The sequence below is a fragment of the Aplysia californica genome, unplaced genomic scaffold (genome assembly GCF_000002075.1).
Source record: "Aplysia californica isolate F4 #8 unplaced genomic scaffold, AplCal3.0 scaffold00067, whole genome shotgun sequence".
NCBI lineage: Eukaryota > Metazoa > Mollusca > Gastropoda > Aplysiida > Aplysiidae > Aplysia > Aplysia californica.
The window spans coordinates 511,046-537,123 of record NW_004797337.1 but is presented as its reverse complement, the minus strand read 5'-3'; the positions used below and the strand labels follow the sequence as shown (position 1 = coordinate 537,123).

At 36.2% G+C, this 26,078-nt stretch overlaps 3 protein-coding genes across 3 annotated transcripts in view; 2 read left to right on the top strand and 1 right to left on the bottom strand.

Moving 5' to 3' along the window:
• The window catches only part of LOC101853373 (sulfotransferase 1C4), a gene marked incomplete in the record, with an annotated part of 8,236 nt that extends 7,169 nt beyond the window's left edge, over positions 1–1,067 (top strand). Inside the window, 1 exon segment of the mRNA XM_013079883.2 lies at positions 852–1,067. Coding sequence (XP_012935337.1) covers positions 852–964 — 113 coding nt within the window.
• Positions 1,068–9,450: 8,383 nt separating this feature from the next.
• On the bottom strand, positions 9,451–18,979 carry LOC101863006 (D-beta-hydroxybutyrate dehydrogenase). Its single transcript, XM_005093631.3, has 9 exons — positions 18,715–18,979; positions 18,233–18,386; positions 16,354–16,478; positions 15,607–15,729; positions 13,750–13,853; positions 12,642–12,714; positions 11,193–11,254; positions 10,273–10,323; positions 9,451–9,555 (listed from the first exon to the last, which is right to left on the bottom strand). The coding sequence occupies exons 1-9, from the start codon at positions 18,740–18,742 to the stop codon at positions 9,463–9,465; spliced, it is 813 nt and encodes a 270-aa protein (XP_005093688.1). The 5' UTR covers positions 18,743–18,979; the 3' UTR covers positions 9,451–9,462.
• A 407-nt stretch (positions 18,980–19,386) lies between these two features.
• Positions 19,387–26,078, top strand: part of LOC101862785 — an 11,120-nt gene continuing 4,428 nt past the window's right edge. The window contains exons 1-7 of the mRNA XM_005093630.3: positions 19,387–19,943; positions 21,741–21,842; positions 22,734–22,877; positions 23,201–23,266; positions 23,888–24,112; positions 24,837–24,992; positions 25,786–25,914. Coding sequence (XP_005093687.1) covers positions 19,692–19,943; positions 21,741–21,842; positions 22,734–22,877; positions 23,201–23,266; positions 23,888–24,112; positions 24,837–24,992; positions 25,786–25,914 — 1,074 coding nt within the window. The 5' untranslated portion in view covers positions 19,387–19,691. The remainder of the gene's footprint in view (positions 19,944–21,740; positions 21,843–22,733; positions 22,878–23,200; positions 23,267–23,887; positions 24,113–24,836; positions 24,993–25,785; positions 25,915–26,078) is intronic.

The window sequence follows — 26,078 nt, the reverse complement described above, 5'->3', positions numbered from 1 at the left end:
TGTGTGTGTGTTTGTGTATGTGTGTGGTATATGACTGTGCATTTCTTCGTGTATGAATACACATCCATATCATCATATGCCATTTTGCCATTTTAGAATTACAAAGTTCTGTCGGGTTAATACCTAGCTTTGAGAAGTTTGAGGTACTATTTTTGATTTTCACGATATGTCAAAATTTTACAAATACAGTTTTTTGAATATCTTTATTACGACTTAAAATAATCTTACGATTTTGATAGTATAAACCAAACATTTGGTTTCTGACCTCATGGTCTTTGTAACAAAACAGCCAAAAATGTCTGGCAGAACTTTATAATTCTAAGGTAGCAATTTCTCAGAAAAATCTGAGATCTGTTTAAAAAAACAAAACAAAACATCAAGACAATTTCAACTTTAGTAAAAGAAAGGAGTTTGCAGCTTAACTAATTATATTCTACTGTTCAAAATAGAATGGTCTCATGTATCTGAGAAATGGTAATCAATAGGAGCAGTTAGTGATAAGGAATCAACCCCGTTCTCTGAAAACACCATAAAAGTTTGCCCTCCATTTACATCTCATAACTTTAAGATCAGAGCAATTGTTTTATTCTGTTGTCGAATATTTAGGGTTTGGCACTGGGAAAGAAAAAAAAGAGTGAGGGATAGACCAAGAAGAAAGCAAGGACAGAACATTTGGAATGTGATATAACACAGAGGTATTCAAGAATAGTGATGATGATGGTGATGATGGTGATGATGGTGATGATGGTGATGATGATGATAAAACCATCTAGCAGACACTCGACAATGTTCTTATCTTCTGGTTTCTTGGAACTGGTAAGTGATATTGTGTCTCTTGGTCTTTCTGTTAGGTGATGTGGGAGACTGGAAGAACCATTTCACCGTGGCCATGAATGAGCAGTTTGATGCCGAGTACAAGAGGAGGATGAGCAACTACAAAACCTCTTTCAAATATACTCTCTGATAGCATCCAACATTGTTTTTACCAGTGCACATGTTTATTACTTATAAACATAACATCTGTAGTTCATAGTTTGTTGCTACTGTTATTGTGGCGAGTGGGCACGGGGGGGGGGGGGTTATTGTGTTTGTTTCCTTTTTATTAGTTGTTTTTTGGGGGGTTGTTATTTGCTTTTGTTAGTTATCTTTATTTTTTAAAGGGCATTTGTGTGTGTGTGTGTGTGTGTGTGTGTGTGTGTGTGTGTGTGTGTGTGTGTGTATGTGGATGGATATTACAAAAAAATAGTCAGAAGTTTCCTCTCTCTGAGATGCAAAATGTGAAAGCAACAGGACAGAGAAAAGGGGAATAACAAAAAACCAAAAAGCTTCCGTGTATTATTTTGCTCAAAATAAATCTTGTCATATTGACTTCGCTGTCAGTCACCAAAAGCTGACTAGGTATTTGAATACCCTAACAGATTTATCCCAGTTTGTTTCTGGTGTAGTGACGAAATGATGACTATGAATGAGCTTTTATCTTTGCATTCATGTGTTTTAAACTGTACTTTTTGTCATTGAGTATTGTTGTTGTAATATTTTCATACCTTATGGTCGTCGTTAAGCTCTATAGCTTACAACTGTTGATAGTAGTACCTTTCATAAACATTTCCCATTCACTTACGCAGAATAAACTGTTCAACAAAAACTATTATGAATTTTATTTGATTGTTTTGCTCATTATCGTGAATAGTTGGCAGGTACTGTGGTGTGGTATGTTCTTTCTTTCCCATCAAATATCTTTAAGTCCTAATCTGTCCCCCTTCTTTTTTATGTATGGTGCCTTCTTGTAGCACCTTTAATCTTCTGCACTTATATAACCTAATGTATTGCAAGTGCCATGAAACACTTACTAAAACTAACTACATAATATAGCTCTTTATCATTTGATAATTCTTCAATGTTAAATAATTTCTTAGTTTTAAACAGTTTCCCTTTTGAAAAGAAATTCCCGCCAGTCTCTGATGTAGTTGAGTTGTCAGGGTGAGCTGCTTCACTGGGCTAGTTGATTACTTTTAAGGAACTGCTTGTGCTAGGTGAAGAAGTGTTTAAGTTCACAGCTTATGCTTGTATGAGACAGAGCTCTAGATGCAATACTCTTCTTTTTCTTCTTCTTTTCATTCTTCTTCTTCTTTTTCCTCTTCTTCTTCTTCATCGTATCACTTTTAATATCATAATAATAATTTAAAAAAAACAGTACAAAATAATAAAATGTTCTTGTACCCACTTTCAATTGTTTCTCTTCTGTTTCTCTCAGAATAGACATCTTCTGTCATCAAGGGATGTTTTCTGTCAGATAAATTATCCTTCTGTTGTAGACTTTAGCAGTTTTGTTCCTGCTTTTTTGTGTGTGTGCGTGTGTGTGCAGGTGTGTGTATGTTTGTTTATGTGTGTGTGTGTGTGGGGGGGGGGGGGGGGGACGTGTGTGTGTTCGTGCGCAACTATCTACTTGTAAAGATCAATATCATATGTGAAATGTGAGTGAAAGGGCGGTCGACTTGAGTCATTATGTTTGATCTTATTAGGTTTTATATAGGGTTTCACGGGAATATCTTTAAGAAGTGGAGGTGTCAAGGTAGTGAAGATTGACAACTTATATAATAAAGCAAAAACGATGAATCATGAATTTCTCGGAAAGATAGAAAAACTCGACAGTGCGTCTTTTTTCTCAAAACAATTACAATGTGGACCTATGAACAAAGACAAAATGAAGCTTGCTACATGTCTCCATTAACTTCTTTGCGCTAGATCTACTACGTCAGAAAAAAGGTAATCTCCTAGATGAATTGATATCAAGGATATTAACCAATACTACATTATTTCAAGCTTTATTACTTATGGTTATTTCCCTTTGCCATAACCTAGACTTTCGTCAACTTGTCAAACTATTGACACAAGAACTGCTAATTCATTAAGTGAGGTCTGTCGTGCTTTGAAAGATGCTTTTTCATGATCATACTCTGACCTTGTAAGACGATCACCTGAAGAAACAAAAAAATAATAATATATCACAATGCATGCTATATTTCTTAATTTAAAAAAAAGCATAAGCTTCCAAGGCATGAAATACAACACTTTGTATACATTATAGTTTCAGTTCCAAGAAGTATGGGTTTTTTTTCTTCAATATCCGGTCCTGTGAAATCTATAATAAAGAAGAACGCAGGAGAATAAAAAGAAGGGGTTTAACTTTTGAAACTGCCGTCACGGGGTTTGCTTCCCTGTTGGAATACTAAAACCTTTTTTTTAAATCTCTTCTTCTGCAAACAATTTGGAGGCTATTGTTAATCCAGTAGCCTCTGAGGCAAGAACCAATTGATTAAATCCAACTTCCAAGGTCAAGAATGTCCCATTACCAATTCGAAACAGGGAAATCCAACCATGGTTCATGTTGAGTGCTATATAAATGTTTTATGTAGTAGTAGCAGCAGCAGCAGCTGCAGCAGCAGCAGCAGCAGCAGCAGCAGCAGTAGCAGTAGTAGTAGTAGTAGTAGTAGTAGTAGTAGTAGTAGTAGTAGTAGTAGTAGTAGTAGTTGTTGTAGTAGCAGTAGTAGCAGTAGCAACAGCAGTAGTGGCAGTAGCAGCAGCAGCAGTATCAACAGCAGCAGCAACAGCAGCAGCAACAGCAGTGGCAGCATCAGTAGTAGTAGTAGTTGTAGTAGTAGTAGTAGTAGTAGTAGTAGTAGTAGTAGTAGTAGTAGCAGTAGTAGCAGTAGTAGTAGAAGTAGTAGTAGTAGTAGTAGTAGTAGTAGTAGTAGTAGTAGTAGTAGTAGTAGTAGTAGTAGTAGCAGTAGTAGCTGCTGTATGTTTGTCACTCTCTTGTGAACTGCTATTTCTGGGTGCCTTGATGGTCGAATCGGACCTTGTGCTGTTAAGGCAAGAGAGATGAGAAGAGTAAGCCTGATTCCCCGATAGGATTTCTATCTTGTTGACACTCACCCAAGGAGGTTTTAAGGTCCTTGCACCCACCCCTTGGCGCTCATATGACCGTATATTGCAGTTGCGAGCGCCGTAAAACCTTAGATGTATGAAAAATAACTAAGAGAAAAAGTCGGGAACAAATACTAGTCTTCTGCGTGCGACGGTGAACATTCTCTATTAGGCTATAACTGTTAGCCAACACCACAGATGCAGGTCCTTTTTGTTAGAAGCAGCTGGTTTATGGCCCGTACAGTAATAGGGAATCAGTTTTAAAGGTAGGCCCATACATGTTCTGGACATCGTTGCTCAAACTCAAAAATGTAAATGTAAAACGAATACCGGTACACAATGAGGGCAGATAACATGGAGTAGAAATAATATGGCAGAGTGTAACAATTGTAGAGGAATAAATACTTTTAAGGTAGTGAGAAAAAGGAACTGGAAGAAAGTTACGGGGCAGATGTATAAAAAGGAAGACATCAACAACTTTGATCAAGTTGAAAGGGTATCATATTTCATATAAACACATATTGCAGCTTGAAATTTAAAGTATCAATTAAAAATATTTTTTTGGAGCCACGACACGGTGGAATCAGGCACTCGTCAATTTTTTTACATATATGGAGTTATTGATTTCATCTTAAAGCGTGCTCATTTGTCTTGCTTTCAATGAAAAAAATATACACATCAAACTTGAATAGAATTCAAAGTATTTTTGATTGAAGAGGAAACATTAGCGAGAAAATGGCCCTCAAAGTTTGGTGACTTACATAGCTTGAGAGTCTTTGAAAATTTAAACCTTACATTTTTAACATTTTTTGTGCTTTTGATCAACGTTTTTCTGTAAAATCCTCACTGAAATGCGTTTTTAAATGGACAAAAAAGGTGTTGAGCAAAAAAACAAAAAAAGAGAAAAATTGCCAAACTGGGGGGGAAATGCTCATTTCTTCGATTTCATTATTCTAACGAGTGTCTGATTTCACGACAATGTCTCACATTTTCATACTTTAAAAAATCCAGAAACATCTTGTTTTTAATTTTTTTGGATTTAGCAAGGTTTATGATACCTTAAAATAGACAAACAATGTAAAGTATGACATTTTAATAAGAGAATAGACAAAAATGTCTTTTTTTTAAGTCGAGAATTTTTTTCTCAAGTAGATATAAAAGTAACATTATTATTACATTTTCACATACTGCAGCATGAAAATTAAAGAACCACTAAAAAACATTTTTATACATTTTAAAGCTCTCCAACATCTTGGCTTTATTTTGACTTCGTGAGGTTTATAGCACCTTAAATTATACAAACAATGTAATGTATGGCATTTTAAAATTAAGTACAATTGACAAGAACATTTTTCCAAGAAAGCGGAGAATTTCTTTTCTCAATTAGTTAGCCTATAAAAGGTATCATATTATTATATTTCCACATACAGCAAAATGAACATTAAAGAACCAATGAAAAATTTAAAAAAATACTTTTTCAAATTCTCCAACATCTTGGATTTTTTAATTTAGTTTACAGCACCTTAAATTATACAAAAATTATGTGTATGGCACTTTTTAAATAAAACTGACCAGAACATTTTAAAAATAAAAGCTGAGAATTTCTTTTCTCAATTAGGTAGGCTTATACTTATAACAGATTAAATCACAATATTACATTTACGAATGAAGCAGAATAAATGTAAAAAAACAAACAATAAAGAGCATTTTTATACTTTTCCAAACTCCGCAACATCTTGCTTTTTGAATTTGCGAGGTTTATAATGGAATCTTAAATTATACAAACAATATTGTGTAAGGCACTTTTATAATAGAACTGACGAGAACAGTTTTCCATAAAAGCAGAGAACTTCTTTCCTTAATCAGTTATAGAAGGTATCATAATAATATTGTTACATTTTCACACATTGCAGCATGAAAATTAAAGAACCAATAAAAGAAAACATTTTTATACTTTTCCAAACTCTCAAACATCTTGGGTTTTTTTACTTAACGAGGTTTACAGCACCTTAAATTATACAAACGTTACGCATGGCACTTTTTAAATAGAACTGACCAGAACATTTTAAAACAAAATGGCACTTCTATAATAGAACTGAAGAGAACATTTTCCATAAAAGCAGAGAATTTCATTTCTTAATCAGTTATAGAAGGTATCATGATAATATTATTACATTTTCACAAATTGCGGTGTGAACTTTAAAGAATCAATGAAAAGCATTTTTATACTTTTCCAGACTCTCAAACATCTTGCTTTTTGACTTAGTGAGGTTTATAGCACCTTAAATTGTACAAAAAACAAAAGCTATGTATGGCACTTTTATAAAATAGAATTGACAAGAATATTTTTTTCAGAAAACCTGTGACCTTCTTTTCTTCCATGACCAAGCATAGCATGGTACTGGTATAACACCTCTCTTTCAACATGGTAAGGTCATTTAGACTGCAGAACTTCCAAATTTAACATCTATCTCCGACAAAATTCAGCCAGGTAGGTGGAGAACTTTGAAAATTCCCCTAACAACTGAAGTTTAAGAACGCGCAAGCAGAGATTCAAACATGAGTTATTCGCACTATGGCCCAGCATGACACTATCTGAGCTGATGGACCAAAAGTAGTAAAATGAAAAAGCAAAATGAGAACAGATATATAGAAAGTAGGCTATAATATAAAGACATCTTTCCAAAATATGAGTCAGACACAATCAAGATGCCACTTAAAATATCTGATATAAAAAAATCAATCAAATTTGATCAAAGTAAAGAATTTTATGAATAAATCAAGAAAAATCATTTAAAAAGTGAAAATTCAAATTAAAGCATCTTTGACAAGTAAACTGTTTCTAAAGTAAAGCTTCTCACTAATGATTGAAAAAAAAGGAATTGTAATGTGTTGCCGGAGACTGTAGAGGCTAATGACAAAGGAGAGAGTGCATCATGTTTTGTGCATGTAACCCCTGAAGCATCTGAAGAATTATACTCAATACAGTTGAAACTGTCTAAGAGCGACCATTTTCGATTCGTGTACATCTCAGCACTTCTATTGAGAGGATAACGAGACATGAGCAAAATGTTTGTAGCACATTTTACTATTGAGTCGCTTACCTCTCGTTACTGTCCGAGAAAAGACACAACACAATTGAACAGTGAAGCTATTGCACATTGCAGCTCGTGTTGTTGCTGTGGCTAAATGGTTTAGGTTTAACGCCCCTTTCAACACTGGTAGGTTATTTAAGAGGTGGGATCTATGAGTTTAACGTCCATCTCCGCAAGGACCGAGCCAAGTTGGAAATTCATGTAAAGTGCCTTTCGCAAGACACAACATCAGACCGAGCTGATTACAAGCCTAGTGGCCTAACCATGACGCAACCGATGCCACTAGCTGTGGCTTAAAAAGAAGATGTGCTAATAACAGATGGTACTGGATACATTCAGTTTTCCAACGTAGAGAAACTTTTGGCGAATACCAGCATCTTATGCAACAAATTTCAAGTGATGAAGAGAAGTGTGTAGCATACATCAGACTGACACCAGATACTTTCAAAACTCTTCTGAATATTATTGAACCTCACATAAAAAAAAGGATTTAAAATTTGTGCACAGCCACAATCAAAAGCTCATAAATTTAATTTTGATGACTCCATCTTGTATCAGAGTAAACTATGTGTGTACTCGTCTGCGAAATGAGACACCACACCAAAAGCTGGGAGACAATCTAAAGAAAATTTAGTGCTGCACTAACATGCTCTCGATACAATACATGTATCTGGAGTCTATCAAGCCAAAATGTTAGTGAGCCAGATGCACTGAGTTGGCAATATTGAGAGAAAGAAGTATTCTTGTGTCACCGGCTGTCGCACGACAAGTTCACTGGGGTCATGAGTTGATATCGAGATAAAAGCGTGTCGAAGACGAATGCACTGAGTTTAGGCTCTAAAACGGCCACCCATAGCCGAGGAGGAAAAAGAATGTATTAGACAGGTGAACATCTGTTACACTGTTATTATAATTCTAAAAATAGGCAAATATGGAAATGGAAAGGGGCCGTTCGTACAGGTGATTGTCTTATGCAGATGGCCGTTCGTACAGGTGATTGTCTTATGCAGGTGGCCGTTCGTACAGGTGATCGTCTTATACAGGTGGCCGTTAGAGCAGGTTCAACTGTACTTGTAACACTTTTTTAAAGGCATTACATATAGACCAAACTAAAAAAAAAGCTTTTTTTTTTGTGCCAGAAAAAGCAATGACTTTGAAAGATAAGCCTATGTATAAATCACAACCCAAAAACATAAAAGCTGTTGACAAATACTGTTAGGGAAGATTATACGTCAGTAGAAGTGCCGAATCCGAACAGCAGTATGCACCCCAAGACAAAGTAACAACAATTAGACACAAGTTTTCCTCATAAATATTAAGCTGGACAGTGTCTTTTAGGTAGGTATTTTCATAAAAATACATGCTGAAATATTAAAAAGCGAATATTGCCCTTAAAAAAAACATGTATGTTTTTACACACCCATCATTTTTGTAGAAAAAAATGACAGATTAAAAAATTTATTATGTATGAAATACTGATTCGTGAAAATTGTCTATTAAAAATAAAAAGTAAGTTATCCACACAATCATCTTTGTAAAAAAATATGACAGATTGTTGACTAATTATGCCATTCATCATAAATCAGGAAAATAATCTGTTTACAGAAGAAAAAAAATTGAATATGTAAACGTAGTAATCAGTGAAAAGATTGTTTAAAAAGCAAACTTTGCACTCATTTCATAATTACTGCGAGTCTTCATTTAAAATAACTGCAGGTGACAGATTAAAAGCAATTCATCGTGAAGATAAGGTTACTAAAAATTTACTGAAACGCAATCAACCTCTCAAAGTGTCTGCTAATTTTTTTCTCTTTGTAATGCAAAAGCTTTACTGTCCATACTAACAGTAAAACATTTTCTTCTTGTTTAAAACAAATCAGATCTAAAAAGAAAGTATGTGTCACGACGTAGTGGAATCAGGCACTTGTTAATTTCTGGGCGTAAGGGGCTATTGGTACCATCTTAAAACCTGTTCATTTGTCTTATTTTTGGTGAAAATATTATACATCTATCTTGAATAGAAGTGGAGATATTTCCGGTTGAAGGGGGTCAGGGTTGCCTGGTTCCAGAAGTAAAATTAGAGAAAATGGCCGCTAAAGTTTTGTAACTTCCATAGTCTGAGAGTCCTTGGAAACTGAGGATTTACATTTTTCGTGCCTTTAATCAATGTTTTTCAGTTAAACCCCTACAAGAATGTGTTTTGAAATGGACATAAAAGGTGTTGGGCCAAAAAGAAAAACCTAGAAAAAAATTGCCCATCAGCCAAGAAAATGCTGATTTCTTGGATTTCATTTTTTCACGAGCGCCTGACTTCACCACGATGCCTCACATCTGACGAACCATAATACTTATATATTTTGATTTTAGATTCAAGTAAAAAGGAGCACAACCTGATGCAGTTTTCTTCAAGGTTTTTTTTTTTTTTTTGGCCTCTCAGTGTCTAGTTCGCCACCCAGCCACCATCCAAGATCAAAGACTGTCCAGTCATCTGATTTCCAGCACTTGAGCACATAAAGACCACAGCTTCTCCCAGCTGTGGAAAAAAACAACAACTTAATCTTATACTCCGACCTTGTATGACAATCACATAAAGAAGCAATAAAATGTAACACAAAGCTGCATGCTGTATTTTTTTAATCTCAAAAGCATAAGCTTCCAAGGCATTGGAATGCAATACATTTTCAATGTAGTTTCTGTTCCAAGAGGAATGGGTTTTTTTTGTAACATCTGGTTCTGTGAAATCTATATGGATGAGCACAGAAGAAGAAAAAGAGGAGATTTAAACTTATGAAATTGCAGTTTGGGGGGTTTGCTTCTCTCTAGAACTACCAAAATCATTTTTTAACCAATCTCTTCTTCTGCAAACGAATTGGAGTTTGGTATTTAATCCAATAGCCTCTGAGCTTGTGTTCTTTAGTCCAATGCCATGATTAAAAAGGTGGAGGTTTCAAAATTTGATCTTTGCTACAATATAAAGTATAGTGCGTGATAGAAACAGGAGGAAGAATTAGTTGCCATCGGAGATCCTGAACCAGTTTGGGCGGAAATCCAGCACTCCTTCTACTGTGTATTTGTTTTGTTTTATTATTTTCAGTTTATAAAACAACCAAAAAATTCTTTAAAAACAATAACAGTTTCAGTCTAGAATACGGTAATCAAAGAGTCTTGACAACCTCTGAACAGATATAAGAAATACACTACAGAAGCAATTAAGAATAGATGAGAAACATACAAAATGCTGCGTACTCACATCATTTAACTGAACAGCTTCTTTTGAAGGATGCACTTGCAAGATTTGGGCCTGTAAATAATACGCATGTTTGTGAATTCATATAAAAGTAGTTTGGATACATACTCACGGTAAGGTATAGGTTTATATAATATCACTTTGAGGTCTTTTAAGAGGAGTTATCTCTGAATTGTACAACCATCTTAGATAAGAGTAAGATTTAGTCAAGTGGGTATAGAACTGGGAGAACCACTCCCTCCCCCCTCAGAGGCAAGAACAAATGGATTAAATCCAACTTCCAAGGTCAAGGATGCCCCATTACAAACTCAAAACAGGGAGGTCCAACCATGGTTCATGGTGATACCAAAAGAGCTGATTTTACTCCCAAAAAAAGTGAAATGCTATAAATCATACAGGAATTTGCAAAACTTTCGACCTTAAAATGGCAGTCCCAGCATACGATCTATCACACAAATCCTCGATAAATATAAGTTAATTACTAGCACGGATTGAGTTTTCACTTTTTATTAGTTTCTATACAAAATGGAGAAAGCTTACATGTATTCGTCACAAAACTTTGTTTATCACAGATTTGGCCCCAACCCAAGTTTATGTCACCTGTCATTATGGCCATATCTGTCAGTAGGCACCTCACTCTTCTCAATAACAGTTATGCGTTTGTTTTTGTCTGTTTGTTTGTTTGTTTGTTTGTTCATTTGTTTGTTTGTTTGTTTGTTTGTTTGAGTAGAGAGAAGTACATTGGCACAATTATGGTCATTTAGCGATGGAAAAAGTAAGACAGAAAGACAGAACAACAGAGGGAAAGTAAAGAAGTAGGACCTATAAGTCCACCAACCACCACCAACAGTTATGTGTAAATTTACCAAAAGTAAAGATTAGAGTCATGTAGAAAATGCTGATGGTTTGAAAGTAAAACTCACCCTTCCCTCATCATAAGTTATCCCTTGGGCTTTGGCTCTGTCCTCAGCTTGCTTGATAAATACTGGAACAAATGTTGACATTTCCAATTAATTGAAGAAGCTAAAAACTACAAAATGTATTATAAAGGATTCCAGAAAAAAAATTAAGGCAAAACAGAGGACAAAAGCACAGAATAAAAGAATGAAGAAAGAAATTGGTTCCAAACTGTATGCTGCCTACAGGGAGGGATGAGTACTGCGGTAGTGTTGTGGGGACACTTACAGAGAACATTACATGTCACATAATGGACTGGGCTTACATGAAGGTCTTTTTAAGCTAGACAAAGAGGACAAAAAAAAAGGCATAAGAAAGAAATGGATGGACAAACAAGTTTCTTTTTCTCTTTTCTTCGTTTGCAGCCATTCACCTTTCTTAAAGGGAATTAGGTAGCGTCGGTAGCCTAGTGGTTAGGCTACCGGACTCGTATTCATGAGATTGCGGATTCAGGGGTTCGAGCCTCAACTTGGTCTGACATTGTGTCCTTGGGAAAGGCACTTTACACGAACTTCTCACTTGGCTCGATCCTATCGGAAACGGACGTTAAACGAGGAGGTCCCGCCCCTTAAATAACCTAATAGTGTTGATAGGGGCGTTAAAGTCATACCATTTTTCAAGGGAATTATCTAAATGGAACAAATTTTACTTAGTCTTGGATGGAGGTGATAATGGTTATCAACAATGTAAACAAAAGAAAAGAGAATATGGGTCCCACCATGGTGGAATCAGGCGCTCATCAATTTTTGGGCACATAGTATATAGGGTTACTGGTATCATCTTAAAGCCTGTTCATTTTCCTTCCTTTTCGAGAAAAAAAATCCATGTATATTGAATAGAAGTCGAAATATTTGCGGTTGAAGGAGTTCAGGGTCGCCTGGTTTCAGAGGTGGAATTAGCGAGAAATTGGCAGCCAAAGTTTGGTAACTTCCATAGCCTGACAGTGATGGGAAGGTACTGTCAAAGAAAAAACAACAACTCTGGATTCCCCTTCAAAAAGGTACAAAGTTGGAAGAAAGAAATATCAACATATGTAAACAAAAGAATAGAGAATGATATCAGTTAGTAAAGACAAGAATAGAGAACAATATCAACAATATAAACAAAAGAATAGAGAACAATATCAACAATATAAACAAAAGAATAGAGAACAATATCAACAATATAAACAAAAGAATAAAAAATGATATCAACAATATAAACAAAAGAATAGAGAACAATACATATCAACAATATAAACAAAGAATAGAGAACAATATAATATATCAACAATATAAACAAAAGAATAGAGAACAATACAACAATATAGACAAAAGAATAGAGAACAATATCAACAATATAAACAAAAGAATAGAGAACAATATCAACAATGTAAAGAAAAGAATAGAGAACTATATCAACTGTGTCTCACTCACAAGGCGTCTCCACATAACCAGGACACAGGGCATTACAAGTGACACCACTGCCAGCGACTTCAACTGCCACTGCCTGAAGACAAATGAAAAGTAAACCTGCTTAAAATTTTTTGTTTGTTTGTTTTTCAGGGAAATATCACTACTCATTGACCATATAGCAGAGTCAACTAATTATTTGTGCCTTAAGGAGAAATAATTTCTCTTTCAACCCGACACCTAAAAAGAGCAACCAATATCTTTTTTTTTCTATAGTTTAAGTTTTTCTAGAAGTTTTACGACGCTCGCAACTGCATAAGGTCATATAAGCGCCAGAATATTAGAGGTGTTACATTAAGAGAGTAACAAACATAAAAAAGAAGAAGGGCGAGATAAGGACGATAGATGTTTGAAAGGAAAGAAGAAGCAAACCACACCAGAGCACCCGCCAACCACACACTTTCAATAGTTTATTTCAACAATCAAATGATTTCAATATAATGTATTCATGCAAATTACTCATGCACACTTTCCCCACTTTTCCTTCTGATTTTATGATTTTTAAAGGAATGGGGCAATGAGAAAATGAGAAATAAAATTCTTTGATTCTCAAATCATGGCACAGTGTATCCCCTCCCCCTCCCCGTAATCCCCTTTTCCATTCATATATATATATAGTGATAGTATGAAGAAAAAAAACCAAACCAAGCAACAGAGTCCACCTACCCCAAAACATGTGGGGATCCTAGATTTTCTTCAGTTTAACTGTGTTTTCAGTATAGAGATGTTGCTTAATCTCTTTAAGTCAAGGATTTTTTTTTTCTTTTGGTTTACCACTGTTTTTGAATTAACTGCATTTGGTTTAAGTGGAATCTACTATGTATAAATAACTTCTATAAGGCCAACAGACGGCAGTTGTAGAGAATTTGAGACTGAGGTAATAACAAATTATTTCATTGATAGGCCCAGCATTAACAGCATAAAAATTAGTGCTTGTTGGTAATAACAAATACTATTTTATTGATAAGCCCTGTATTAGCAGCATAAATATTAATGCTTGTTGCGTTCTCACCAAAGGCAGGCATAATGGTGAAAAAATCAAGGAATCCATTCAGAATATTTCCAGACTTACCTTGGTCAGTCCTACTACTCCATGCTTGGCAGAAATATATCCCGTCTTGTTTGGAGAAGCAATATGTCCATGACAAGACGAGACATTGATAATCCGACCCCAACCTGAAAAGAATCATGATAAAACTGGACAGGTGTCTTATTGTTACTTTGTCCCAGAGTGCAGAAAAATATTGCAGCACTGTGAAAATGTCATTGTTTGTTTGCATTACACTGAAGAAAAGTACTCATATATCATCATCATCATCCGGTGCCTTGCCGACTGGCGTGGGCGATCATGGACCTCCACTTCACTCTGTCTTGCATTGCAGCAATGGTGTCTGTTGTTCTTGCTGCTCCTAGCCATGTTGCCATCTTGTCCAATATCTTATCCCTCTGCCTGCCTCTGCCTTTCTTTCCATCAAACTTGCCTGTTGTTACAATATTCTCCAATGTTTTTTTCCGCATTGTGTGTCCGAAGAAATTTGCCTGTCAATTTCTTATATTCGTCATAAGCTGTCTTCTATAATTTGCTTCAACCAAGACTTCTTCATTTGTTTTTCTAGCTCTCCATGGGATACGTAGCAAGCGTCTTATGAACCACAACTCTGTCACACAAATGTTCTTTCCAGCTGTTTATTGACTGTCCACGCTTCGCACCCGTATAATAGGATTGGCTCAATGACTCACATATCAATACTGGTCAAAATGTGTTGAGGGCATTATACATAATATTCGCAAACGGCATAGAACCTCCTGCAGAGTGTAGATTTATACAATATAAATGCAATTATTACTAGGCTATTACTATTATTATTTTCATTTTAAGGTACTATTGTGTCACAAGTCAAGAAAGTGTTTGCAATGCCTTTTCTTTCCCCTTATTTTATACCCTATGACAATGATGTGTGTGGTAGTCAGTCATGAAAAGACTATCTGCTTTCTGTTTCTCGTGGCAAGTATCAAGTAAAGCTAAAGGGAAACTGTAGTTGAAATATAATCCTGTGGACCAAACAGTATACATATATAAATGTAGCTATACTTCCGTCAGGTAGAGTACATTATTTGAATAAATTAACAATTAATGAAGTAAGATACATTGCTGGCCAGAAACCAAACCAGAGTAAAGAAAATAAAATCCTGACTTACTTTCGACTTAACGTATGAAACAGTTTAAATTGAATGCATGACACTCACCACTATTATCACTACTACCACTACTACTACCACTACTACTACCACTACCACCACTACCACTACTACCTATTACTACTACTACTACTACTACTACTACTACTACTACTACTACTAACAATGATAATTTTTATAAAGCATTTACATGGCGCTGTATCTTGTGGGGGAACGATTTCTAAGCGCTGTACAATAATTTAAAATGGATGCTTCACACACACACACACACACACCACACACACACATACTCACACCACACGCACACACACACATCACTCACAACACACACAATTGTACAACCTGCATCTGTGCTGTAACAGTTAGAGGTGCTTAGCTGTTGCATGCAGGAAACCTGAGTTCCATTCCTGAGTAGGGGGACATTTTTAGGCCTATCAAGTATCTCAATCTTTCTGCTGGGGAGTAGCATCCCTCTCAAGCCTGAGTTCGCCCTTACAGGTACGGTCAGAAAAAAAAAATTCACAACACACAGAAAAAAACCCAGCCAAAAATTGTAGGCCTACCATTCACTGAAGTGAAACAGAATGGCACTTTTCAAGGGAGCAACGAAGGAAAGAAAACAAAAGACAATTAAGGAAAAGAGAGTGATAAAGACAGATCTTTCCCCAAAACCCTATGAAGATTTTTAAAAAAAGTTTTGAGCATCCTCATTTCTTTTTAGAGCAGCTACCTTTTTCCTTCATACTGTCCATGCACAGCTGTGACAGCTGGAAGGGAGTAGACAGCATGAGCGCCATCATCTTGTTCCACACATCCATTGGAAACTTTTCGATGGAAGACACATGCTGGAAACCTTTTATAATAGAACAAAAAAGATACAAGAAAGTAACAGAAACTCTCAAACAAAACAAAAACATTAAATAAATGTAGGCCCTACTTTGTATACACAAACTACTCCACGATGACTTGACTTATCAGCTCTGCTTGATGTAAATGTTAAAACTATAGCCTACTACACAAAATATAAATTCATCTATAGGCCTAAAGTTTATTTCTATTCCCATATTTAGGCTTGAAGAAGTCTAAAATAATTATAGAGCTTTGTCCTAGGTAGCCTACTTTCAAATAGTAGCACTATGAATTAAAAAAGGCCTACTATCACTCTACAAGAAGTCATAATTGTAGCAGTCTTGACCAATTCTACAGGCACTGTACCAAAGGCCTCTTAAACTTATTTCAATATTTTTAATAAATCAGTGACTTACCGTAAGGTCAAAGTGTAAAACAATAGGCCTTACCTCTATCACTGATTTAAAGTGTAACAAAGAAACATTCCTCTAAAGCACTGGCAAATATGTAAAAAAAAGAAGTGTATATGATACCGATTATTATCATTACACAGATACTTTGTGCAAGAGACTTTGTATTGCTTTATAATAAATTAGAAATAAGTCTTATACATTGTAGTTATCCTCACCAGCATTGTTCACCAAAATGTCAATTCCACTAGGAAAAGACTTGACAGCTTCTTTATGCAAAGCTGTGACATCTTCAGCTTTAGACAGATCTCCCCCAATGAACTCTGCTTCAACATTGTAATCACTGTGGGGAAGAGAGGAAAGAATACTAAGCTGCTGTATAAAAGTACACTGTTGTATGTATTATGGTTTAATTTTCCATGGCTGGTCTCAAAGATCAGAAGGACTAAATAGATATATTGTCTCTCAAATCTATGAAATCCTGGATAAGAAGTTTTAAGGATCACTATTATAAAGACTGTCCACTCAAACTTCCAAATGTTAATTATAAACAAATTAAGATATAATTGAATATCTGCTTTGACTTTTATATTATTATAATAGGCCTATGTAATACTGTAGGCCTATAGGCCTTCTAAAAAAATAAGGCATAGGCCAAGGATTGCAAAAGAATGACATATTTTCTAAAGGAGACTGTGTATTGTATTTTTGTTCTTAGAGAGGGCTAATGTTTCTGTTTATTTCTCTGACATTCATCAATAGGCCTCTGAACTATATTCCATAAAAACAAATTCTTACCCTAATATTGATACAAGATGTTCTGTACTGGGTATATATGTAGGCATATAAAATAAAAGCACAGATAACAGTAAGAACTTTCAGCAGATTTAGCAGAAACAATAATATTAGGTGTATAGCTTATGGGTGTCTAGTTTAAACTTCTCCAATATATATATAGATCTATCAGTCTGGAACTTAAAATGCTGCTCTCTGAGATCACACTTTGACTTTAAATAGACAGAAACAATCAAAGGGAAAGAACACAAATGCAACATTTTCATCTAGAATCTATATAAAAATATGTCATCACATTAGTACTCACCCCACTCCCCCCGCCAATCACACGCAATATTATGTAAGATGATAAAAATCAAGTTGTTATCTAACAGGAGCATTAAAAATAGGCCCATATTATGTGAGTGGTGGTGGGACATGATTTATATTCCAGCCCAGCAATGTAGCTTGGTATCTCAACGTTCATTGCTGTTGCTAACGGCTTAATGGAGAGGGCCATGTAAAATAAAATTACCATTATATCAGGATTAGATCTAATACATTTTTGACAAAATAGAAAAGCCTAGAGCTATGTTTTAAATTTGAACCCTTTTCTTTCAAAGCTCTGGTCCCCTAGCTGAGCCCGGTGCTAGACTTCGCTTGCACACTATTGAGCTTCCCAAAGACGGTCGCTAGGCTAATTAACCACCGCAGTACATGCATGCTGGTAGCCCAGCAGAACGGGCCTACTAGACAGCTGATTGCATCACTTATTATTTAAGTTAATGTAAGCAAAAGTTGACTCTTTCAGGTATTTAATGAGGGCTGTGGACATCATAATTATGGTGAGACTATTATTGTGATGTTTTTATTTTGAGGTTATGGTTATAAGACATTTATATATATATATATATATATATATATATATATATATATATATATATATATATATAGAGAGAGAGAGAGAGAGAGAGAGAGAGAGAGAGAGAGAGAGAGAGAGAGAGTACAGTAGGCCTATTAGAGATATCTAGAATCTACAAAAATAATAATATGTCATTAGACTACTTTTCCTCTTCCTCAGATTTTCATGATCATAATACAGAATGATGTAGATTCCAGTAGATTTAGATCTAGATTCTAGATCTAGATCTAGGCCTGAAACATCTAGATCTAGATCTAGATTATCTAGAATCTAGATATTTTTCCCCCCCCACAGAGTTAGGCTTAAGGTCCAGTTCTCTTCAATTTGATAAAAACCTGATTACAACTTCAAAAGAAAATGTTCGATAAAATCAGTGTAAACTGTCCAAGTTCACGGCATACCTCTTGAAGGACTCCACCAATTTATTGATGCTCTGCTCATCTCCAAATCCGTTAATGACCACGTTGGCCCCTCTACTGGCTAAGCATCGAGCAATGCCTTCACCAATGCCACCTGTAGAACCCGTTACTAAGGCCACTCTACCAGACAAAAAACCTGTATAAAAGGAATACAAAGTCAATCAAGTAAGGTCTACCTTAAACTATTTCAGCCTACACATATGGGCACATAGAGACAGACTCTATCTAGAATCTAGATCTACATCTAGATTCTAGATTTAGATCTAAGGCCTTGATCTATAGCAGAGATTAAAGAGCAATTATTATAGGCCTACATAAAAAAAAAGAAAAGAAAACCCAGACTGATGAGAGCAGATTATTATAATATAGGAGAAGTCTTTAGATCAAGATCTAGATATCTATAGTCTAGAATCTAGATCTAGATCAAATGTTGTTTTCTTATAGATAAAAAATTAGTAACTTACCAGAAGAGAGAATTTTACTGATCTTCATGACGAAAAAGTCGAAAATACAAAGTCCAAAGCCAAACTCTAGATTCTTTCAAAGAAGCGCGAGGCCTATGCTTCGCTGACAGAACTGGCTTCTGCTAATACGCACAACAACGTGTCGCAGCTATGCTATGACCTCTATTTTTATAAAGTTCTCATTCCGACTCCTGACCCGAAAGGTTCAGAGTTCTGTCTCTGATTTGAACTTTGGACCTGACACACAACATTAGTAGATCTAGATACAAATAGTTCAAGATTTCAATGATTCTACCCACTTCCCCAAGCATGGAAAACAGATTTACAACAGCATGCTGCCAAAATTTGAAAACAGCTGACATCGCCACGCCCCTTTACCTTGTTTTAAATCTTCGCAAAGTGGCGAATAAGCAAACTTCTCAACAGTTATAGTAGGCCATTTTATGCAGTAGCCTGACCTCACATTTTTATTTGTTCTGACGAAGTCCAAAAAGACGCTTGAATTTTTGTTTAGCATAACGTAGGTTAGGCCTGATGGGTACTTTGTTATACATTTTTGGGGGAGAGCTAAGAATATCTAATAATTTTAAAGAGCTGCAAAGCACTTGATTATGACTTTTCGTCTAAAACTAGGACTAGACCTTCTAGATCTAGCCTAGGTCACTGCTTTCTCGACTCGCCACTTTGCTATAACCACCACGATGAATCGGGAATTCCAAGCTTGAAAAATTGAAAGTAAAGAACGGAGGATTGGTTGCTCTCTTTTCCGGTTTGAATGGACAAGGACAAATACTGTACTGCAATTGGTTGATCTCGGCCTTCGTTGGTCCAAAAATAGCTACAGAGAAATTATTTTTAGCTGCACAGTGCTTCACTTGCACGATACACAGATTGAACAGTCTGGGTACCGACGCCATTTTTTGATTGTGCCGTAAGGAAACAGATAGATCTATCTCAGTGTTTGGGAATACACATCAATGGATGAAGCAAACGAAAAATTTAAGGCCGAATTCACTGCATTTGTTCATGATTATTGTGGAGGATCTCATAACAGCTATACTCTTGACCTTAAGAAAAGAGACAGAGTGTTAAAATGTTTGAGAGACGCGAAAGAAGAGCCAAGCGCGAGATTCCGGTTTTGGGTGCGTGCAAAGGGCTTTCGAATCGTCCAGTCTGCGGATGGGGACGACATCCTCGCTGTTCCACCAAAAGGAAACGACCCAAGTGATGTAAAGTCTTTGGCTGCTAGATTTTTAAGCCTATTTATTATTTAAAATTGTTGCTTTCGCTTTTGGTTTTTCTAATTTCAAACTTGATGATGATACCATCGAGCCAAATAGAAATAATAAAAGGCTTCCAAACCTCGCCCCTGTGCCCTCATGAAATTTTGTTCTTTGTCGAAAGAAAATTAGTAGATCTAGATTCTAGATCTAGACTTAGAATCTTGATTCTAGATCTAAATCTAGATCTAGATCTAGATCTAGAATCTAGATATCTAGATCTAGATCTAGATCTAGAACTAGAATCTAGATATCTAGATCTAGATCTAGATATAGGTCTAGATCGCTCTAGATATTTTTTAAAAATTGTCTGCTATGATATTATTATTATTATTATTATTAACGTCCCCCTGACCTAGAAAATCTTCAGTCAGTCACCATGTTGGTAGGTTTATATTTATTTATGCATTTAACTGGACCCCCCCCCCCCCCCAACCACACACACACACACACCATTTACACACACAGGCACATACTGACAAACAAACAAACAAACACACACACACACACACATACATGCACATACACACATGCTCTGACATGCTCACACTCAAGAAACACATGATTTAAAAATTAGTACTCACTCACACACAAACACACCAATATACTCACACACACACACACACACTCACACACACACACACACACACACACACACACACACACACACACACACACACACACACACTTATGCTATACACAACTACACACACACACACACACACACACACTCACTCACTCACTCACTCACTCACTCACCTCTCATAAATAATGCTGACTGAATCAAGACATAAGAAAATAGTATACCTGGTCTACTTTCCTATAAAAATAAAGCTTTCATGATTGGCTCTTCATTCTGAATCACACTGGTTGTGAGGTGGTAGGTAGGAGGAGCGACTTAACTGACTGCTTCTCTTCTTGACTATTGCAGGGTTTTTATTATTTATTCAATATTATTTATCATCTGTTATAATAATCCAAAGGCGTGGGGTTTTTTTCTTCTTCTTCTTTTTCTTTTCTTCTAATTTTCCAGTTGAGGAGATGATACACTTCCACCCAGATATCCATTTTTAATCTTGTACCAGTATAGACTTTTGCTCGGTGTCTGGCTTTGCTCATAATGAATGAATGACAATTGACATCATGTATTGTTGATATGAATGATTTTTTTTCAGGGAAAAACAGAGGGCTTTAGAACATTACTCAGAGTCTAGTAAATAGTCACAGACTAATGACTTACCGAAAATATTTCAGTAGTAATTTTGGTATATATAATACGATATAAAATGCTTAAAAGGCTCATTAAGTGGTATTCTCACTCTACGGAATATCATGATCATCATGATATCATTCTGCTCCGGTGTCTTCATCAAAGTTTTTCAGTGGCTCTCCTCGTTTCTCACAAAGCTGGAAACCATGGTATTCCAAAGTAGCCTAATTGTTTTAACTTTTATTATCAAGGTAAGATTAAGACGACACCACTTAACAATGCAGCAAAAATAGAGATAATAAACCCAAAAATTGTCTTAAAGTCATTTACATTTTGGCCGATTTCCTGTTAATCAGCATAGTATAACTTGGTCATTTCTTGTTTGAAACAGCCTGTGTATAAATCTTTCATCTATGGTGTATATCATTGATGGAGGTAAAGAGGGACTCTATGCTGTAGGCCTAGTCATAACCTTACCAAGTGTTATCTTTTAGTATCTGATATATAATATAAAAAAATATTTTTACTGTTTTCAGATGTTATTCAAGCGAGTTGCGACTATTGAAGAGTTTTTTGACATTGTTTATGCAGCACACTCAGAAAATGGCCATGTGGGGCAGGCACAGACTTTCAGAGCGGTGAGCTTTTTTTGGTGACTGGTACGGGCTTTTAGCTGATTGGTTTCAGAATAGAGATTTCTTGTTGACTGAATGATTGGTGTCGGGTTGTTGGTTAATCGTTTGTTGAGGGGGAGGATGGTGAAGGGGGATGGTGATATCGATCAAAATGATTTGATAAAACATTTTAAAATAATGGTTGAAAAAAAATATTGGCATTGTAATTTGCTGCCATGATTTGCAGCGTGGAAGGACTTCCATAACTCCCATCAAACACTATAAAGAGGATACTAACCCTAACCCTAACCGTAACCCAATCCTCAACCCTAACCCCGTATCTATTTCATAGTGCACACTCGTTACTAAATTCCTACCCCCAGCACCCTCAAAAGAGGTACCAGCTGTTGGCTTCTGTGGTTTGGTTAGGGCCATAATTTTCTCCAGAACAGCGGTCATATAATTTTGTGTGAAACCATCTATTTGAATTTTCCCTGAGGTCAGACGAAAAAGTGTAATTCAATAAAAATGGATAAAAGAATCTAGTTGTGCGTGGTAATGTGTTTGTGAGTGAATGTGTGTGTGTGTGTGTGTGTGTGTGTGTGCGTGCATGTGTGTGTGAATATTGTTCGTACGTGCATTAAATGTAAAGCGCCTAGAGCTGTGCTCTCATGGGAGTGGGCGCTATAGAAATGGAGTAGATACATTATTATTATCATTATTATTTCATGCCTAAATCTTGAAGTACAACTTCAAATTCTGGGAAGCAGATATAGTGGGTGTAATTTTATCATAAAAGTTTGATTACTTATTGTGTGTTTGAAAAGGAAAGTTGAAGAATCATCTGAAAGTGATTTTTATAGCATTTATCATGAACACTTGTATTATTATAATATTTTTTGATGTGATCTACAGATTCGTGCCATGTACGCATTAGTCCCCCGCATCGTTGTCATCAAGTTCATTGAGATGTGCCCACAGTGCTCCAAAAGTCAACACAACAAGCGGTTTGCGTCCCAAAGTGGCAGCAACATCATCAGCGCAGATAAACTGGCGGGTGTAAGTTTAGGTTTGAATTTTTAAAATAGCTTTAGTAAGATTTTATGGCACTTGCAGCACAAATAGGTCATATGGTAAGTCTTGAAGATTAGAAGTGTTACTGGAGAAAGTTGTTGAAAGTTAGTTCAAAGAGGTTTGAGTTTGAATTTATTTGGTGTTGGTTTTGGTTTTCAGACTGTTCACTTATCATATATATATATATATTATATCTTCCATACGAAAATTGTCATAAATTAAACTTTCAGACAATTCTGACTATATCACCATTACCAACTGTCCTTCTTGAATACATTGTTCATGCAAACTGACTTGATGATCCACAGTCCTTTGCTGTTCAAAAACGTGAGCCTGAAGTTGAGGAAGGAGGTTTTGAAGAAGCTGTTGATAATGTAAGTGCTGGACAATATACAATGCACATTTTGTTCCTAATTCAGAAAAAAATAATTGTGAAAGATTGTTTCACCAATGAAATGCTTATAAGAGAAAGAGAAACTCTGTTGTTCTCTTCAGAGAAATTTTCCATAGCCACCTACAGAGAATGACTCTTTTTCTCTTTCTTTCTCTCTGTCTCTGTCTCTCACTCTCTCTCCCTCCCTCTCGATCTCTGTTCCCTCTCTCTTCCTCCCTCTCTCTTCCTCCCTCCCCCCTCTTTCTCTCTCTTCCTCTGGTTCTCTCTCTTACAACTGTCCCTTTCCCCTCTTGCTTTTCCTTTTTTTTTCAGGACACTTGCATTTATGTGTACATTTGAGCTTTTTAAGTACAAACAAAAACAACAACAACAGAAACCCAATAAATATGAGCTGTGTCTGCAAGTGAGCTGAATGAGGAATTAAAAAGTTTACTTGAACTATTTGCAAAGACATTTTTGTACCTACTTATTTTTGTTCTTCATCACTTGACACTAAATTCAATGTAGCTGTCTTTTACTGTAACAATGAAAATATAATGAGAGAAAAAAATCGCAGTTTCAAATACACGTAGACCTAATGATGGGTTTCTTCCTTGTGCAGGATGTTACGAATAATCAACAAGAAGTGACTAATGCCTTGCAAGAAATACTCTCTGCCAAAATTGCGAGCGGTGAGATGGATGGAGTTGTTCAAATTGAAAGTACGGACCCGTCATTGGACACGCCTGCCACAGTATTTTCATGCCACCTCTGCACTGAGCAATTTCCCAAGCGGAAAGCTTTGCAACAGCATATTCAGAGTCATCAAGATTTTCGGCCTGCTGTGGTATGTTTCTTACTAGAATTATCTTTTTTTGTTAGTACAAGCATTTAGTTTTATAAAAGATAAAAATCTTCATTAAACAAAAAATGTGGGACTTTTCACAGCAGTTTTCTGAAAGTTTGTCATTATTTCTTCGGTTGTTTCATTTTTTCATTTGCCTTCTGTTATTTGAGAATGTTTCGGTCTTTTCATAGTGATTAGTTTCAGTAATGGAAATAAGATATTCAAAAGGGATTGAAATACTTTAAAAGTTTTGTTTTCCAATTTAAAAAATTCATGATGAATTGTTCAACTTTTGTTTTCAAGAAAAGACCAGACTGCTAGAACTTGACATTTTTGTATTGCAGTTTCTTGTCATTTTTCAAAATAACATAAAACAGTGTATAAATGAGTTGCTATTGCTTTCTGTTTTGTTTCTTGTGGAAATGAAGACCAAGGTGCATCTTTTTTTAAATGAAACTCTTTATTCACTGTTTTCTACTAGCATCTGTGGTGCAGTGGTTAGGGGCTTCGCTGTCACACGCAAGAGACCTAAGATCAATTACTGAGTAGGGAGAATTTTTATCTAGTATCTTGGACTTTCTACTGGGATGTTTTATCCCTTTCGGCCTGGGTTGGCCCTGACAGGCAGGGTTGAAGCCAACCTCCAAATTGATCTAAATTTTATTGATGGGGGCATAAAATCACCTACTTATAATGAAAAAAATTCACTGCTATTTGTTCGCAGCCACTCCAGAGAGGAGCAGGATTCGGTGGTTCTGCTTCGAAGAGAAGAAAACTGAACATTGGCTTCAGCTCTCCTTACTCTGGGAAGCCTAGGAAGAGTACCATGGCGAGACGTCGGATGATCCTAGATGTCGACTCTAGCATAACTGCCGCCCAGGTTGGTATCAGTATCTGGTTGTTTTTATCCGTTCACTTTGGAGGACATAATCTGTTTAGTGTAACTGATCTATCTTTCGATTAAACCTCTTCACTTCCGCGCCCATAAAATTTACGGTCCTGATGCTCATATTAACATATGCAGTTTCAAGCGCCGTAAAACCTCTACTAAAACTTTAAACAGAAATTACATGCCACCTGTCACCTGTCACAATGGTTTTGTTCATCCATTGTTTCTCAACTCTTTCTATGCTGAGCGTTCCCCTCATATACTGGGCAGTTTTGTTATGGCAACTTGAAATTAGGTCTACCCAGGAAAATCAATCAAAACTGGGGCCCAGGTTTTGGGAGTATTCTCGGCTGTTCAACTGAATTGATTAACTCCTTTCCGAGACAATCCTTCACCTTCCCCAATCTCTGCTATGATGTTTTATTTCATGATGTTTTAGACCAGTGTCAGATTTTATGTTTTTATTACTTGATGTGTGTTGACATGATTAAATCTCATATGTTTTTAGTTTCTTAAAAATAGGTTTAGTAAGAGTTGAACAGCTCTTGGAACACAATAAAGTCATATAAATGCAGAAGATTAGAAGTGTTACAAGACAGTAACAAACACAAAAACGGAGAGATAAAGACGAAAGCATTTTGATAGGAAAGAAGGAGCAAACCACACCAGAGCACCCGCCAACCTCCGGCATCACATGTGCCAATCACCTGTGTAAATCATGTGTGTTCAAAGAATTTGTTAACATTTAATTTTACCCTTTGTGTGGTCTTTTTTCCCTCTTCAGGCCATAATGTTGGCAGCCTCGCGGCCAGACATCGAGCTGATGGCCATCAACTGTGTGGCAGGAAGGGTCAGTGTTCTCAACGCGTGTGAAAATGCCCTCAGGGTACTCAAAGCCTGCGGGAGAGAGGATGTAAGTTATTGTCCTGATCATTGTACTATCTCTTGTTCTTTTTCTACTCTTCCTTGTTGTTGTTGTTGTTGTTGTCGTCGTCGTCCTCCTCCTCCTCCTCCTCCTCCTCCTCCTCTTCGTCATCCTCCTCCTCCTCCTCCTCCTCCTCCTTTTCTTAATCATCA